This window comes from Diadema setosum, chromosome 10 (assembly GCF_964275005.1).
Source record: "Diadema setosum chromosome 10, eeDiaSeto1, whole genome shotgun sequence".
NCBI classification, from domain to species: Eukaryota; Metazoa; Echinodermata; class Echinoidea; order Diadematoida; family Diadematidae; genus Diadema; species Diadema setosum.
In genome coordinates this window covers 6,235,935-6,255,389 of record NC_092694.1, presented here as the reverse complement: position 1 = coordinate 6,255,389, position 19,455 = coordinate 6,235,935, and the positions used below count along the sequence as shown (strand labels likewise).

Here is a 19,455-nt window from a genome sequence, read left to right as displayed (position 1 = left end):
AAGAATGAGTGAGTAGAGCATTGGACACGTAGCTTAGCAAATGACAATGTGTTAATACTCACATTTTACTCACCCTATAACGATTCTGTGTGGAATATGAACAATTTGGAAAAACTTTAAATGCTTTCAGTGTTTTAGACCCGCTACTGTTCTCCATACTGCAGGGTCCCCTAAAAGTGACGATTCAGGAGCTGGATGGATCCTTTGAGCACACATTACAGGTGGAGGATAATATGACCAAAGGAGAAATAACATGTCATTCCAAGAGTAGAAGGTGATTATATGTACAGTATATTTCATATGAAGTCTTCTTTTCAAGAGAGAACGTATGAATGTATGATATGTCTAACTGTTTTTCTGTTTATATATCTTTATGTCTGAGTGTTTATCAATCTGTCTTTATGTCTGTCTATCTACCTTGTCTGTCTTTCTGTCAGTCTGTCTTTCTGTCAGTCTTTTGACCTATCTATCTATGTATCTATCTATCTATCTGTTCATCCTTATCTATCTGGTTTGAATCTAGCTGTTAAAAACAAAATAGATATATTGTAGTATGTTTGTCATTCTTTGGGGAAATATTCATATGATTATGAATCTATCTGTGTATCTACACTACATGTAGCTATTGAAAAACAAATGTATAGGAATACGTTTGTCATACTTGTATGATTATTATGTGTAATACTAAATTGCCACACTTTTTGACTTTATGTTCCGATCACTACACCATTATACCCCTTCTTTATGCTGTAAAGTGAAACCTTTAAATCGCATGTATTATGATGCTGTCATCACATTATACAACACTGCCCTTATACTGTATGAGCCCAATACAATTATACACATACTTTATATGCCCCCTTCGCTACTTTGATAGGGAACAATGAAATTCAGTCTGATTTTATGGGCCAAGAGTGACCAAAAATCTTCAAAAATCTGGTCTATCAATATTGTTCTTTCAATTTTCTCTCATGATATTATGTAGACACAAGAAGAAGAAGATTCCACTCAAGAATGGGGAGGAGGTTGACATGGACCTGAGTAAAATGGAGTAAGTACCAGTTATTCCCTTTCTGCATTGATTCTGCTGAAAGTCTCATACTTGTAGTTCTATTCAGCAGGAAAAGTCTTCCTATTCACATAGAAAATTGAAAACTGTAGCATGCTTGTTTTGTCATTGGATCTGAATTGTCGCTTATCAGTACATCACTCAACTTGTATATCCATACGTCGTGTGAATATTATTGGTGTGTCTGAAAGCCCTGTTAGATAGTTTGTGAAATGCATTGTCTTTAATATTAGGTTGTGTCTGCTGACAGTACAGTGGACTGAATTCTACAAAAATTAATTTTTCCAGCATAATAAAAGAGCACTTGACTAACCGCTTTCAGAAAGCAGCGGGAATAATTACTACCGTTAAGATACTTTTGTCAGTATCAAGTTGATGGAATGTGTAATTTTCATGAAAAATTTATTTTTGTGGAATTCCTTTTATATTTTCTTTTAATATATCGTTGTCCAAACATACGTCATAACCTCTAGTAGTCTCCTCATCCAGAGGTTCCAACACCAAAACATATAAAATTCATAACAATCGATTGTCCAATTTTCCTCAACATTTCACTGATGTGTTTTACTAATGTTGCTGCTATTACTCAATCCACATTTCTCTTCGGGTTTGGGTTTCCTTTAATAAATGCAGTCAACAAGCATTTTTTTAAAATTTATTCAGCAAGTTAGTCTGGCCAGATTCCTCCAAGGTTTCTCTCTCTTTTGTTCTGTCCGTGTGTCCAGCCCTGACTCCCCGGTGCTTTGGATCCGTGTCGACACGGAGATGACCCTTCTGAGGGAGGTCATCTTTGACCAGCCGGACTACCAGTTCCAGTGCCAGCTCCGGTACGAGAGGGACGTGGTGGCACAGCTGGAGGTAAGATTTTCCGGTCATTTATGAATTCCATTAAAGTCATTATTTACCATTTCCAGATGAAACAAAAACCCAGCTTTTACTGCTTAAAAGGGCATTGTACCGGTTTTTAATTTTTTTATATGTTGTTCTTTTAATTCTAAAAGACCCAGCGGTGCAAACAGAATCAAAATTTCATAACGATTAAGTCCGTAATTTAATGTTAAAAATGGAACTTTTTGGGTGAGAATTATGCTAATGATGTCACAGGTGCTCTCTCTATTACTGATTACAAGTGCTCGCATATGCGTGTGTTAATTCGTATCGAGTAGCAGACGACGCTTAGGCCTAATTTAGCTAGCAGGCGGCGCTTGTGTACTGTTCTATCCATGTAGATATCTCAAATTTCACTAAACCAAATCGCACCAAAATTACAGGATATACTTCATAGCATATTTCAAAGTATTTTCTTATATTTGAACAAAATCAGTAATCGAAAAGTATCAATATTGACGTCGACTTTCAAGTCGTCACTCAAAAAAAACTCACTCTTCGCGAGAGATCTTGGCGAACGCAAGATGCACAATCTAGAACTGAAGTTAGCTGACTAGTACTGTGCGAACGGGGAATTTACGCGAAAACTAAACTCAAAAGTGTGATGATTTTTGCGACTTGTGTGATATAGGAACTACATTTTTCATTCAACTTACCACAAATAATTTGTAAATTTATTTATTGCCCCCGATTACTTGAAAGATTTGTCTCATGATATTAAATGGCTAACTTCAGTCTGTGCGTGCGCAGCAGGTAGGGAGGGCCTGGCCGCAATCACTCGTGTTAGTCGTAGAGCAGATTATTTTTAGCGACGCCGACAGGAAAGTCGACATCTCCACTTACGCTTCCCGACATGTGATTTGTTTCCAATTAACGTGAGCTGTTGGATATGAATCATAAAGTATTTCCTGTGAGTTTGGTGCCATTTGGCAAGGTGAATTTTGAGATACAGTATCTACATGGATACGGAAGTACGCTAGCACTATACCTACACCAGCGCTGGGATCGCAAAGCGGTGACACTGTGTTAGAATCTACGTGGTCAGGCCACTCTTCCGAGATATGGGTCCTAGTAGGCCTACTGAAACAAACTGTTAGATCTAACATTAGTCCTTGGTGTAAATAACACCACTATGAGATTTATCTTGACTACAAAACATCGGAAATCCATAAAGCAGATACCTTACCTGAAAAATCCAGCACAGGAACAACAGTGCCTGCAGGACAAGGGTCCAGATCTAGATCTGGAGTCTGGACTTTCATCTGGACTTTCTTCAAGTTCTGGCAGCAGGGGTATGTAACGTTACGCTGTGCCTTATTAGCGCTGTGCACATAGGGCCTACAGCTGCAATGTCGACAGTAAGTGAGTGTAGGGCCTACTCATCAAAACTTGGACTGCCACGTAGAACCTACTCCTTGACTGCTCAGTAGTCCTAGTCCTAGTTCTAGTATTTCAGAGTCTATGTGTACAGGGTACCGTTTTCATCTTACTAAGCGTAAATCGTGCGTGGCGTTGAAGAGAGTCTATCTACATTTGGATTTAGATTCACTCAGCCCTCATCTACGTTAGATAGTTTGAACTGGCGAACCATCGCTCGATCATGATCATCAATGCGTAACGTTACTTACACACAGTCTTCTATGGGCAGCACATTCGGATAACAATGCCAATTTAATTTTGCATATCTGGAATTTCCCCACAAGTTTTATCTAAATAAAAAGCTGTTGAAGAGATTGCTTTTAAAGATTAATAGATATTGTTTAACATGTTTATTATAGCTCCATATTGCAATTATACTAAATAACAGCTTTTGCAGTACTTCGTGTGAGATTTCATCAGTAAATTGGCATTATGTAGTTCGTCTTGCCTAAGTTGGAGTTGTTCACCAAGAGCACCCATGACGTAGGCCAAATTGTGTGGATCATTCCATGGCTTGCTCGTTTTCATGTTTTTCAAAAATTCATCACAGACTTATCCTGGGTTATAGAATCCTCTCTTTCCAGTAGTAGGCATCAAAAAATGTAGATTAGAATTATCAGACAATTAGAAAATGTCAGTACAGTTTTCTTTTAAAAATACTTGTAAAATGTGAGTTAGGAATAGAAACAACGAATGTAAAAAATTGAATCAGTATAATTAAATCGTTTACCATTAGGAGCAGTGATTTAAAAATGTTCAAGTTATCACATTTGATGCTTATGTGTATAGGTCAGTTGTATGACAAAACATCCTACCATGTAATAATTTTGCTATAGCGCCCAAATATAAGGAGATGTCACTATTTTTTCGTGATAAACCGTAACTGTAGACACTTTATTCTGGAAAAAATTTTATTATTACTACAAGGTTGTATTGTTCACAGTTTGTACATAACAATATTTAACATTGATTACATTTTTGCATTGGTGGTTTCTATCCCTAACTCACATTTTAGAACTGTTTCGAAAGCACTTAAGTTGGGTTTTGGTTTCATCTGCAAATGGTGCTAGAACAGAGCGTGCCCTGATGGGCTCACAAACTCTTTTGTTGTACACTATAAGGGCACCCTAATGGGGTCACCGAAAGCCAAAATCTAGTGAGCTCAGCCTTGATTGCTACATCACGTCTTCATACGAGTTTGATAGCAACAATAAAAAGTGCACTACCAAGTTGGAAAAAGGTAAATTAGATAAATATACATGCAGTTTTGACACAAAGAACAGATATTGATAGAAGAAAAAAAAAGTAACTTTTCTGGTCATAATACAAATTAAACATGAATTTAGGCCATGAATGCAGACATTCTTGTCTTCATTTTGGGAATCTGGTATACCAAAAATGTTCGGTAAGAACAAAACACTACTTCTTTGACAAAGAAATTTGTTGAAGTTGAAAAATACACGCATAGTACCATGGATCCCAACTTTATAGAAAGACCCATATATGTTTATAGATGGGTTGTGATATCATATCTTCAAGTAAGCATGAATTTTTGGTAATAATTCCCACCTACCATTGAACTTGCCTTCAGGCCCTGGAATGCCTCCGCAAATTCCCCAGTCTGGATACGACAAATGCTCTGAGTGATATCATCCTCAACCCCTGCTGCTTCTACAAAGTGAGAATAAACGCCTCCTTCTGCTACGCACAGGTGAGCAGTTTGTTCCTATTCCTCTCTATATGACTACACGCCCTCCACTTTACCCACGGATATCCGAGGTCATCCAGACAGTTTGTGTGGAGACATTAAGCCATTGAAGACTAGTCCCGAGTATACATAGGCAGGTGTCTATGGGAAATGCATGTTATAGCATAAATCAGCCCATCCTCAATGGGTTAAGACTGTAAATATAGCTGTAAATCCTTGCTCTTTCTATTAGTCTGGAGCACTGATGTCTTAAAGATAATATAAAGTTTTGGTACCCTGAATTTCCTTGTCTTAGTTTGTGTTTCAGGTTAAAGTACCTTTCATATAACTAACACTGTGAGACTTACTCGCTCCAAAGTGCTCTCATGTCTTAGTAATCATGCAATAATGGTTTCGTACCAGAGCCGCCGCCATACGGCGGCGAGGTAGTACACATATTGTACGAAACCATTATTGCATGATAACTGCGACCAGCAGCCCCATACGCATAGCCAACTGCGACCAGAAGCCCCATACGCATAGCTAAATGGATCATGGATCATGACAGATATAGTATCGCGAGTTATTATCAACTTAAAATCCAAAAATTTCTTCAATTTGAAGACTTACCAGTTAAGTTGAAGTATTGAAAACAGGCTTCGGACAACGTTTGGTTCTGTCAATAGTCCCTTTCTGTTCGAATTGATGACTGAATGTGACTCGGTCGAGAGGACCTTGGGAGAGCTACACTGAATTGACGGCCAGCGCATGCACACACAGACATCTTATCCGTTCATGGATTTGAAATTTGTGCGCATGTGATGTGTGCGCATACGCTGGCTGTAGTATTCAGTGTATGTAGCTCTCCTAAGGTCCTCTCGATCGAGTCACATTCAGTCATCAATTCGAACAGAAAGGGACTACTGACAGAACCAAACGTTGTCCGAAGCCTGTTTTCAATACTTCAACTTAATTGGTAAGTCCTCAAATTGAAGAAATTTTTGGATTTTAAGTTGATATTTACCCGCGATACTAAATCTGTCATGATCCTGAATGCTACAATGCGAAGCCCCATTACGCTATGCGTATGGGGCTGCTGGTCGCAGTTAATTGCATGATTACTAAGACATGAGAGCACTTTGGGGCGAGTAAGTCTCACAGTGTTAGTTATATGAAAGGTACTTTAACCTGAAACACAAACTAAGACAAGAAAATTCAAGGAAACTTTTGAGGTACCAAAACTTTATATTATCTTTAAATGGTGAATGTGTGTTTGTTTGTTTTCCTGAGTACTTTAGATTGTTACAGATGTTGAAAGTTGTGACCTCTCGTTTATTGTACCGATGTTTCCTCTTTGTGCACTGAGATTTTTGAGGCACTATTTCAATTTTCATTCATCTATTTCCTGTGAGAGTCTTGTTTTCATGGTCTCTTCTTCCCATACTGTGTCCACCAAATCCTCATTCCATCTGCTGTACTGTTTAGTATTAGCATGCTGATTTTGCTGTTTATGCTCATTCTTGTGCTTGAGCTGCCACTCAATTCATTTTCCTGGAATAAAACAAAGTAAAAAAAAAAATGCATGTTTTGTAGCATTTGTCTACATCACTGCCTGCATATTCTGCTTTTTCATATAGGAGTTCAATCTTTCTTTTTTTTTGACATGAAGCTTCAAAACTTTTAATAATTATGTGGTCTGTATAGATTAAATTTGCAAAATCTTTTTCACGTAATAGGTGATATTACTGTGAATTTGATCCTGTGATAAATGTAAAGATGTAACTCGTCTTCTTAAGAGTCTGTATATTTCTGTTCGATCTCCCCATGAAGTTTTTGACAGACCGGCCAGTGTGCATTCAAAGGCACGACATCGAATCTACACGACATCATCTCTCACTTGTTCAGAGAGCACAGTTTATTTGATCTGTTTTCCGGGGCTGCAACTTTAAAATTCCTGAAACACATTAGTATGGAATTGGTGTCAACGACAGTAAGATAGTTTATAGCTTATCACTTCTCCCACATGCGTCAACAGGTGTCCAACGAGATGGCAGAGTCCTTCAGTGGTCATACCGCCCTTATTGCCATGTTTAGGAAACTCTACAGCTCGTATTCTTGCGAGGACATTGTCAAGAGGAACAAGTTCTCTGACTTCAGGGCCTACTTCATGCAGAAGGTAAATCCCTTGCTCTACAAATTGTGAATAGTACTGTCCCTACCAGGATGAGCATATTACTAGACTATATAAAGTCAGGTTATTTTATTCCTGTTCATGATATTATGAGAAGTCATTTTTCTGTAAGTTTGTTGTTTTTTTTTAATGAAAAGGCAGTGTGAAATGGTTGAGATAAAATGAAATGTGCATAAGGCTTTACTCAATTTTGCATGTGCAGTATATATAAAAAGTATGCTGAATAGTCAAGGACCACAGTATCAATGTGAAAAATAAAGTGTGATCCTTTTATAGGAGAAAGTTAAGTGATTACCACCTTGAGGTTGGGGCATTTGCATTTTGGGTTGTAAGACTTCTGTACTTTTATTTGGGATTATAACATTTGATTTGCAAAATGTATGAAATTAAAAATGCAGAGAGGTATGCCACATATACAGGGGCTGAATATAGAGAATGGTGAATGGATTCCATTCCGTCTTTTCAATAGGCAGATGCCAGCTGCCTATCCAGTAGGACATCAGACAGAGAAAATTTGGTATAATCATCTATCATCCAAAGCATACATTCTCCAAGTTTTCTACAAAACATTGTAAGCATTTAAAGTACTTCTTGTTATCAAGTCATGCCTTCTGTTTGTTCTTTTACCAGGTGATCCCTCAAGCAGTTGGTTTGATTCGCAACAACCACTCTCTCTGTCCGAGGGAGAGCCTCTGTTTCCTGGTTGATCTCATTAAGTACAACGACAATGCCAAGAATAAGGTAAGATGACAAGACTTGTAGGCTTCTCCATTTATCAGTCCATATGTTTGTTTGTTTGTTTGTTTGTTTGTTGTTTTTGTATGCCAGAGTCTATATAACACTGTGTCTTTGCCTGTCCGCTTTGGAATTATTTTGGAGTCAAAAGGGTCCTGAATTTTCGATCCTAGCAGAATCTTCATCAGAGGCAAAATGACAAACAGGCAGGGAAAGCAATCACGTATATGGACTTCACACAACAAGAACAGTCAGGGACAGGCTAGGGACACAGAACAAAGAAAACAAAAGGAGAGGGTAGGAGGTCATGGGCAAGGAGCCCAACAGGTAAAGGGAGGGGATTAGAGCAGGAGGGTGGACAGACAAAAGGCAGAGGAGGGTCAGTAATGGTCCTGAGGACCATGGGGGCAACCATTGAAGGAAAAGGATGAATAGGGAGGCAACATCCAACAAGATAAGGAACAATGGAGGGATAAAGAAAGGAAAAAAGTAAATAGGCAACAGCAAGGGGAAGGGGGGGGGGGTCTGAGCAAACAGCAAGCCCTGATAAGGTGTACCAAGAAGAGGCAACAAAATGAAAGTGAGAGTCAACCAACAAATGCAAGTAATCAAACATATCAATGTATATATATACACAATAATGATGATAATAATTTTTCTTTGCTACGCTTGGAATTATTTTGTGATACCACAATTCAAGTTTCAAGTTTATTTCCACAAATTCAGTTAAAAAACACATACAGAGAGACAATCAATCAAAGTATACATAAACAAACCAAAATTATTTTAGGTAAATACATACATAATTATAGTCATAATTAAAAAGTGTGTGATGGAGATTGACATGAACAATTTGAGTAATGGTGATGGAAATCAGCAGTAGGCCATTGGCCTTTCAATAAATCAGTAACAATTCAAGGTAATACTTTGTTGGAAAAAAAAAAGATTTGATGTTAAACAAAGAAAGAGAGAGAGAGGGAGAGAGAGAGGAGAGAAGAAATATCAGTAATGATATACTCATACTTCTCCTGTGTTTCAGTGAAAAATTGGTATGAGTATCTTTGCATTTTCAGTCATCGGAACAGTTCGTTTTTTGTGCAAGTGGATAAGCTGTTGTATGCTTGTTGTGGTTCTTGCAGTCCCAGTTTGGTTCAAAGGGTGTGTGATATGTAGGATGTGATTTACAGTGTAGTATATGTCCACTCCTTCTCATTGCACGTTTCAGTTTTCTGACTGCTACTACCGTGCCAGCTTGATTGATGCTCTATCAAACACCATCACCCCGGCCGTTGCCATGGTGAACACCAGCGTGGAAAACCTCTCCCCGGAGACAAAGGTGAGAAATCTCAGATGTTAAATTCTCAAATTAGTGTTTGTGGCATACAGATGTCACCTCTAATCTACTCACAGAAAGTATACAGTTGTGTGCCATCTTTTACTTTCTTGATGCTATGCAAGAAATTTGGAGCAATTTAAATAATGTTTTTATGGCTTTGAATGACAGGGCTGTAATCATGAAAGATGTATATGAAGCAAAGCATCTGAGGTGATTATTTTGCTTGTCACGACTCTTTTAAAATGGTTGATATTTAGAATAGTGAAATTCTTGAGTCAAATTGCTTTTATTGCAATTTCAATTGAACTGATTGATGTAAGATGATAAAGATGATAATGATGATCGTGTTTAATGATCACGATGGGGAAAATGGTGAAGATGATGATGACAACAACGACGATGACAATAACAACGGTGAATAACAATGGTGATGGTGATCACCATGATAAGGATCATGATCATGACAATGATGATGCCAATAGCCATGATAATTATGATGATAACAATGACCACCTCACTCACCGAGATCCATTCCGTGAAGATGGTGATGGTGACATTGAAGATGATGATAATGATAAAGATGACGCTTGTGATGATGATGATGATGATGAAAACAGTGTTGGTGATGATGATGATGATGACGATGATGATGAAAACAGTGTTGGTGATGATGATGATGATGACGATGATGATGATGAAAATGGTGTTAGTGATGATGATGATGATGAAAATGGTGTTGGTGATGGTGATGATGATGATGATGATGATGAAAACGGTGGTGGTGATGATGATGATGATGATGATGATAACCATAATGATTATGATGATAAAAATGACCACCTTGCCCACCCAGATGGTGCTGGAGGAGGTAACAAGATGCCTAAACCTTGAGAAGCTGCTCCCCTGCTACCAGCATACCGTTACCATCAGCTGCCTCCGGGCCATCCGTCTACTCCAGAAGAACAGCCATCTCCCCAGCGAGCCCACCCTCTTCCAGGCCTACGCCCAATATGGCCACTTCATCAAGGTCCGGCTGGCTGCCCTGGAGGCTCTCGTGGACTATGTCAAAGGTAGGCATTGTGTGTGCTGAGCTTGCAGATTCTTTCTTTTGGAGTTACCAACTTTTATGTCCTTGGGCCCTCGTAATTCCGTCTTGATAGTTATGCACGTACCTCTGGCAGCCATATGTACTCTATAAGATGTAACTAGGTTGTTGTTGTTTTTTAAGAGGGAGTGAGATTTAGAACATTTGTATTTTTGTACATTGACAAAGTGTGCCAACAGAATTGGGGGGGGGATACTCAAATTTAAGAAAACAAAACAAAAAGTGTACTGTATGATGAACTGGCAATATAGATCTGAAAGGGCACTGATTTTTTTTTTTTTTTTTTTTTTTTTTTTTTAAACAGGTCTAGTGTAATATTGAACCATTTTCACATACCATTTAGAATTGTTCTTCTAGAACAATGGTATGCATGGTCTAATCACAATTTTAGTTGAAAATAGCTGGGCTTTCACAGAAAAACTAAATGAGCACAGACTCATATTTTTTTTCCACGTAAAAGGTCATCGGCTCCAATTCACGGCAGTTTCATGCAGCCATAACATCATGTTTTACAGAATATAAACCATTCCATTTTTCATCCCCTCCCCCAGTGGAAGCGAGTGCAGACATCTTTTCATGGCTCCTGGACACTGTAGAGCAGGACCCTGTACCAGTCATCAAGTGAGTTGGTTGAATGTCTTTCCTTCTTTCTTTCCTTCCTCCCAAACCTAGGAAGAAATTCATTCCTGTATATTTGTCAGTGTGTCTGTCGCACTTTCAAACTTGACGTCACTTGTGAGAATAAAATGGATGTGTGCATGTGTTTTGTACATCTTGGTACCTCCCCTTCAGGAGGTACATGTATGCTTTGGCCAGCATTTTTTTAGTTTGCTTGTTGGCAATATTTGTGTGCTACTTGAAAAGTTATGAATGGATCTTGATGACATTTTTCAACTAAATCCAATGTGATTAAAAGAAAAGGTAATCAGTTGTAGTTGGTAATCGTGGATGCGCAATTTTGTTTCTTGAATGATGCATGCATAGTTCAGTGGTGTTACTAACTCTGTGGCCTTAGCAGAGGTTTGCACTATTTCAGTGCTTCTATTTTTAGCATGGAACAATGTTAATTTTGACAGAGGAGCGTGGATTGTTGCCAATGGTTGGTTGATCGAGATTTTGTTAGTTAATAATTGTTTTCTCTGCCCCCAGACATAAGCTCCTCAGGATGCTGATAGACAACCCTCCATTCAGATACCGAGATGACTCCAAACTCAGTACCGATGAGCTGGTGGAGAGACTCTGGGCCTACATGAAGTAAGCCTCCTCATCTATCTCTCCTAGTTTTGAGCATTTGTCTTCCAGAACTGTACCTTGTAGCTTCCTTTTTTTTTTTCTTTTTCTTTTTTTTGGCCATGTACCATAAAGGTAAAAGGGGAAATTCCCCCAATATATTAGAGGATTCAGTGAATGAAGGAAGTTGAGTGCGACATGCATTGAAAGATTGAGGAAAATCAGACAATGTATTCAACCGTTAAGGATTTGTAATACATGTATGTTGCTTATTCCCATATGGTCGTTGGGGCGACAAGACCTCATATCTACAAAATGTCAAATGTTCAGGAGAGCCAAAAAACATGGCGGCCAAAGCACTATAGCAAATGGGATAGCCTTTCCTTTGACTTGCCGCGGTGGCTTCATTTTTTGAGTAAGACAGTTGGGATTTGGACAGGACATCACTTAACCCATTATTTGACTATTTATCCAAAAAAGTCATTTTCACCAAAATTGCAGATACAAGGTCTTGTCACCCCAGCAACGAATTATGCTTGTGTATCTTCATATCCTATAGTATTTGAGAAAAAGGAAAATTTGTGGACAAAACCAAATGGTGAGCTGTTCAACGCATACACAGGGTTGCCAATTTCTCTTACTCTCTAAACTGTTACAGATCAAAACTTTTTTGCTGGTATCTATTTTTTTTTTTTAGTGATTCTACTTCGATCTCATTTTCTGTTTTCATACAAAGCAACATAAAATCAGGATGGACTTTCGCTTCAGAATATGGAAAGAATCTTACTACTGATGAATGAACAATGATGCCATTTTTATTCTACTCATGCTTTTGTCTTTTGAAGAAGTCTGGTATCATAAAATGTGTATCTTACTAGAGTCTGCTTATTTAGCACTTTAACACTGATCACTATGAGGAGATTGCATCTGCCTAGAATCAGAAGTCATTCCTCATTTGTTTGTTTTTGTTTTTATTCTCTTCTTGTTGCTAGTTCTGGCACGTCACACGACTCGAGGCTTCGCTGTGATGTGGTGGATTTCTTCTTTACGCTGTATGGCAAGACCAGGCCGGCTTGTCTCCCACTACCAGAGGTACAACCTCTTTATAACTCTTTGCTTCACGTGGGTCAGGTTCTATCCATGCAGAAAGCTATTTGTGGGTTAATCAATGCATGAGAAATGGAAAACCATAAAAACATAAGAGATATATATATATATATACAATGCAAAACATTAGAACAAAAGTGACAAGTTTATTGTTGTGAGCAGGAAATTGAGTAGTTATAATAACAGAGATGATTCCTGTAATTTTTTTAAATTCTCATTTGAGAAACATTCTTCATTTTTACACAGTTTCCATATGTTTTATACTTCTTTAGGTTGAAATTATGGACACATTTCATATATGCATAATAAATTATTAATTGCAAATCATTAAAAGGAAATGCATAAATACATACGATAGATGGCAAAACAAAGGTTTCAGAATGCCTTTAGATAAAACACATTTTGGAAAATGGTCATTAAAATCAAATTGACTTAAATTGAATTGTATATATTTGACTCAAAGCTTTGTGTGTCTGGTCACTTCACTCTTCAATTTCAGCTTGGCTTTGTAGTCAACCTGAAAGAGAGAACGACTGCCGTGAACCCGTCCATCATCCCAGACGAACCGACGGAACGAGACGGTGGGGAAACCGGGGTGAGTAGGAGATGTCATATATTTCATTTCTCCTTTTGAGGCGTCATCCAGTTGTTGTAAGACAGGAACGCTTAAAGGGGCTGTACAGTACTGGTTGAGGTGGGGATTCATGATTTGAACATTCCTCAGTGAGATAATGAGAAACCTCTTTTGAAATATGAAAGAGCATGTAATTTTAAGAAGGATTCAATGTTTATTTGATGAAAATTGGTTTTCAAATGGCTGAGATGTCAAAAAAAAAGTGATGATAATAAAAGACTACAGGCCACGCCTTTTATTAGGATCTCTTTGTTTCACCTTGTTTTTGGATATCTCAGCCATTTCAAAACCTATTTTCATCAAATAAACTTTTGATACCCCTTATAATTGCATGCTCTCTGACATCTCATAGAGTGGTTTCTGAATATCTCGCAAAACGCTAAAAGCTAAATCCTCACCTCGACCAGAACTGTACACACCCTTTAATTTCACTGCCCTTCTGCGCTTTCTCGCAAAAAAGAAGAATGCCTCAGAGGTAGGGTGATCAACCTTTAAAGTACACCGTAAAATTTAGTTTGCGCAAATAGAAGCAAAACTTTGAAACAGTTTGATCAAATTCTGAGCAATACTAAAAGAATTATGGTTTTTAGGGGTTTTGATCAATCAAGCACAATTTGGAAAAAAAAACAACCAATTGTAATTGATGACAGAATATATTTTTTGCAAGGAGGAGTTGTCAAGAAAAATATTCACAATGATTGCTATATGGATGCATGCACTATTGGAAATTTACTTGATTGGAAAATGAACTGTTCTTACTTCAGAGTACATAGAGTATTAATACAAAGTAAACGGGAAGGGGGCGGGAATGAAGGCGTGTGTCACATGACAGCATTACCAATGTTTATTTGATCTAGATTTCAGAAAATCATGACTTTTTCAGTTTTGATCAGAGTATGCTCAAACTTTCACTGTCATGTTCGTCAATATTCCCTGCTTCTGTTCACAGAAACAAATTTCGATATGGTAGAATTCCCCTTTAAGTTTTGGATCATTACTCAGCATATCTCAAGCATCGCTCGTTTTGAAAAGAAAACCAGCCTTCAAGAAACTTCATTGTACAGTAATCAGAACAGTAAACAGATGTAACAAAACATACCATTTTTGGTCTGTAAAACTGATTACAAAACATACCATTTTGGGTCTGTAAAACTGATTGATAACAACCTACAACGTACGTAGACACTGAATCTTGTCCATACTTCTTCTTTTTTTCTGCACCAGGTGTTTCAGGGAGATGCCTATGTTGATGCGGACAGTGACAGCGACCAGGAGAATACCCCGAGAAACCATTCCTCCTCGTCGCCGGGCGTCGCCTCACCTCGGGTTGCCAAGCGGGAAATGTCCTCGCCAATTGATGTTGAGATGGAGGTGGAGACTGTCCTGCCAGTAAAGGTGGGTGATATCTTTTCCCACCTCCCCCCACATATGTGACCGTGCATCACAAAACCAACAAAAAGTCACATGCCTTGATTTTATGCAACGATTCAAAATAGTTGAAACAGGTCAACCAAGTCAATCTTTAATTTTTCATATTTTCTGAAAGAGCTGTTCTTCATCTTCATTTCTTCTTAGTTTAGGACCATAAAAGGAACGGGAAAGTGTGTTTTCAGCATTTTTTCTACAACCCTTTTTTCTATGAAGTAGCGAGATCAGGTATGTCTTAGAGGCCCCTTTTCATTTCCTGAAAATCCTGTGCACACTCTTCACTTTCAACTCTCAAAACTTTTGAAAGGATAATTCTAATGCTTTGAAAGTTGCTTTAATCATGGAGAGAATGTGTTAATAAAGCATGGTCAATTTCAGCCTTAATCTTATAATCCCTTCATTGTTGTTGCTCTGATGGTTTACATCCTGGTTTTTGTGCCATTCATCCCACAGCTAGCATGGCTTGGTAAAGATTAAGTGCTTGAATAAACCTTTTATTTCAGAGCCTCCTTTCTCAGTTTACACTCTCCAGAGTGTGCGCTTTCTTTCCAGTATTAGGATGGATTAGGAGAGTCCATTTGAATTGAGTTATACATCATTTTAAAGCGTGGATTTTAGGCACTATCACAAACTGATATGAATCCTTCCTTCCCACACACCAGAGAGAGAGGTTGGACAGCGAGGAACGTGACCCTCTGATGTCAAGTCTAGGTCAGACTGAGGTCAAGATGGAGGTCAGGGAGAGGTCACCATCATCTCCTCTTGAACCAGGTGAGCTTCTTTAATCCTTCTCCACCCTAAGAATACAGAGGACATGTGTCATGGAATAATTAAAGGGGAAATCCAGTCCAAACATAAGTTATTCTAATAAGAAAGAGTAAAAAATTGCGAGTTCAATAGTAAAGTTTTGATCGAAATCGGATGAAAAAAAAGGAAGTTATGACATTTTGAAGTTTCGCTGATTTTTGTTTCTTTCAGGAAACAGTTCTTGAACAATCAATATGAATTATGCAAATGACAAAGTGAGCATGGCATCCCCGCACAACTTACAATTGTACTATATAGTTTGTACATAAAATTTTGGAAATTTCCAGTTTTTCATTCAAACATAATTATGCCTGAGGCTCAAATCCTCGTATATCCATATACTGATCACTATTCTGAAGTTATTCAACCAGGAATAACATCATATTTCAGACTTCAGTGAAGAAACATTGAATTTTTGTCTTTGTCTTTTTTTTTTTTTGTACACCATCAATGGAAAATTGTGAGGTTATGACATGGTTAGCTCACTCATTTGCATATTCATATCAACTGTACAAGAACCGTTTTGCAGAAATTAGCAAAACTTCAAAATGTCATAACTTCTTTACTTTTCATCCGATTTCAGTCAAATTTTTACCATTAAACTCGTAAGATTTTACTCTTTTTTTTATCTGATTAATAATCTTATATTTAGACTAGATTTCCCCCTTGATCTTGAAATCACACTTCAGATGATAGGTTGCGACGTAAGATTTTTTTTTTTTAAAGCTCTGCTCAGATGTTGAAAGAGAATATTCTTAGCTTTAGCACGATGTAATAATGATGATAATGATACATGTATCGCATAGTGCATTTTCTATACGCATACACTCTAGAGTGAGAAATGTGACCCGTCATTGACTATGATAGATCAATATTGAAGTGCATGTATTTATGAAGTAAAACTGAAACCACATCTTAACATGTAAGTAGTTTGTTTTGCTCTGTACTGTTTATTTGTATGCATTGTTCTCTATTTGTATCATTTTCCATTTTCATTTCTTTTGAGCACTGTGAGCATTTGTGTGGATATAGCACTCTAAAAGCATAGCCAGTATTATTAGTGGATATTCCATATGAATGGAATGAATGATAAAACTTCTGACTTCTGGGAATGTGACTAATGAAAAGACTGTCTGAGTTTAAAGGGACTGTACCGTACTGGTTGAGGTGGGGATTCAGGTTTATAACATTCCTAAATGAGATAATGAGAAACCTCTTAAGAAATATGAAAGAGCAACTGTACATGTAATTTTAAGAAGGATTCAACGTTTATTTGATGAAAAATTGGTTTTCAAATGGCTGAGATATCAAAAAAAAAAAGTGATGATAATAAAAGGGGACAGGCAACGCCTTTTATTAGGATCGCTTTGTTTCTCCTTGTTCTTGGATATCTCAGCCATTTCAAAACCGATTTTCATCAAATAAACTTTTGATACCCCTTAGAATTGCATGCTCTTTGACATCTCATAGAGTGGTTTCTGAATATCTCGCAAAACGTTAAAGGAGACCTCCGGATGATTTCCAGATTTTTACATTTGAACAACTATAAATTAGTTATACTGAGGACACAGTTTCAGAATTTGTGATAATTGGGATAAAGAATAAGAATATTTTCAAAATTTAGAACAACTTGCAATGAACAAGGTTGATGACATGGCAGAGTCACCATAAGAATGCATGAGTTGGGGCTCGAGGAAGCAGAACAAAAGAAGAATGCATGCATAGATTATACACAGTTGAACTCGCAAGCAAGCGGTATTGTAATGGAATTACACTGCTACATTTCTGAAATATGTGAACCTCCTATGTCATCATCCTTGTTCAGTGTAATTTGTTTAAGGTTTTTCAAATTATTGTTTCTCTGCTCAAGAACCACAATAAATTTCACAAATCTATACATGGAGTTGTCGATTTATGTACTACATGATGTGGAATTATGAAAATCGTCTCGAATGTCCCTTTAAAAGCTAAATCCTCACCTCAAACAGAACTGTACACACCCTTTGATATTTGTTGACATGCATAACTTGTGCATAAATCATGGCCACTATTTCTCAAATATGTTTAGTAGTTGCTGGTGACTATGAGAATCAAATGTGCCCAGGCTAAAATGAAATGAAGGTGAAAGATTGCCATTTCTTTCTGGTCAAGATGAACTCAAAATTATCAAAAACCCATTCAGTTGTCCATCCTTGATGCCTCTTGTAATAAGGCTTATGTGTTCTCTCTCTCTTTTCTCCTACACCAGGAGAGCTGGATGACAGTTCCCGGGACAGCTTCACTGCCGTCGCCAAGGCAACCCCTCAGCCCAGCTCCCCCTCCTCCTCCTCCATACACAGCCTCCACCGGGACGACTCGCGCTCGTCCCTCGCCAGCGACCCCGGCAAGGGCGCCGCCGGTCACCACTACCACCACAAGAAGAAGAAGAGTAAGCACCACAAGCACCGCCACAAACACCGACACGACAGGCCGGACAGGCAGGACCAGTCATCTCCGATCCCTCACATGTTTGACTGATCTGAAGAAACATGGGATATGCATTTGAGTTCGAATTCTGCATCCAACAGCTCCAGCTATAGTACCAGACAGTAACTATTTTGTGTTGCTCATGCATCAGTGAGAGATTAATATTGCAGGAAAGGGACATTGTCGAGCTATAATGCCTGCAAACGGTTCATGAAGTCTTGCACCACAGGTGAAAAGAGGAAGGCTGTATGCGTCTGACTTTGTATCCTTCAATAAGTGAAACTCCAATCATCTCTTGGTTGACTTGAATCAGTATTTAATCAATAGAGTATTGTCAAACAGAGTGATACAATGCTTCAAAGACTTGACTTAAGGTGAGAAAGCTATGGATTTTAACCCGTTGAGGACAGGCTGATTTGCTATAAGTACGCATTTTCTGTAGACGCCTGCCCGAGTACGCTCGGGACTAGTCTTCAACAGATCAATAGTTTCACGTTTTCAAGACACAGAGATATTCAGGTGTGAGTTTCTTCAATTTGACTCCCTCTACAAATTAAATTTGTGAAGATCGCAACTGCTGATCTGTAAATTAGCAAACATGTTGGAAAAAGGAACCAGTGGGACTAGAACCTATCATCTACTGCTTTCCGGGCAGCGACACTATCACCAGCTGGCAGTGACACGATGAACATGGAACAAATACCCAAGCTCCGAAATTCCGACATTGTTAGGTTAAGTAGTCCAAGGCGGACGAGGCATAATAAATGCTTTGTTGTGATCTTAACAAATTTAATTTGTAGAGTGAGACAAAGAAACTCACACCTGAACCTTCACCCCTCTGAAAAATACCTTAATTTCTTTCACACAGAGATATTGTTCAAAATTACATATGCAAATTAGATGGCATGATGTAATCATGATTTACATAATATATCATCATGTTCACACCAATAGGAAGTTGTCAGGCAGTGACATGGACACCTCATCTAATTTGCATAATATGTGGTTGCTATGGAAAATACACCTTCATGAAGGCATGTGGACATCCGAAATTTCATTGCTTCTAATTTCATATTTCTGATTTTCGTGATTGATTTTTCTACTTTAATCAAAGCCAATGTGAGCCTGGATGATTAAAGCAGGGAGTAAAGCATGGGATGTTGGTAATTTTGTCTACTCAGCACACTGTTCTGGAGTCGCTTGCAAGATGTGAATGGCTTTCAAAGGCCAGTGACGAAAGTTGTATTATTTCTGGTGTACATTGTATTGTAAATATCCTTTTCTAGCAGTGCATATTAAATTGTTGGGCAGAAATCATCAGATTTCTACCAAACTGCAACATTGTGCAACTGA

General features: G+C 38.1%; 1 protein-coding gene across 1 annotated transcript in view; it reads left to right on the top strand.

Annotated features, from left to right (window-relative positions):
- The window catches only part of LOC140234259 (transcription initiation factor TFIID subunit 2-like), a 33,162-nt gene extending 13,707 nt beyond the window's left edge, over nt 1–19,455 (top strand). Inside the window, exons 14-28 of the mRNA XM_072314319.1 lie at nt 165–274; nt 986–1,051; nt 1,795–1,927; nt 4,968–5,087; nt 7,099–7,239; nt 7,885–7,995; nt 9,215–9,325; nt 10,179–10,395; nt 10,982–11,051; nt 11,580–11,684; nt 12,653–12,752; nt 13,267–13,362; nt 14,626–14,796; nt 15,492–15,600; nt 17,885–19,455. Coding sequence (XP_072170420.1) covers nt 165–274; nt 986–1,051; nt 1,795–1,927; nt 4,968–5,087; nt 7,099–7,239; nt 7,885–7,995; nt 9,215–9,325; nt 10,179–10,395; nt 10,982–11,051; nt 11,580–11,684; nt 12,653–12,752; nt 13,267–13,362; nt 14,626–14,796; nt 15,492–15,600; nt 17,885–18,153 — 1,929 coding nt within the window. The 3' untranslated portion in view covers nt 18,154–19,455. The remainder of the gene's footprint in view (nt 1–164; nt 275–985; nt 1,052–1,794; nt 1,928–4,967; nt 5,088–7,098; nt 7,240–7,884; nt 7,996–9,214; nt 9,326–10,178; nt 10,396–10,981; nt 11,052–11,579; nt 11,685–12,652; nt 12,753–13,266; nt 13,363–14,625; nt 14,797–15,491; nt 15,601–17,884) is intronic.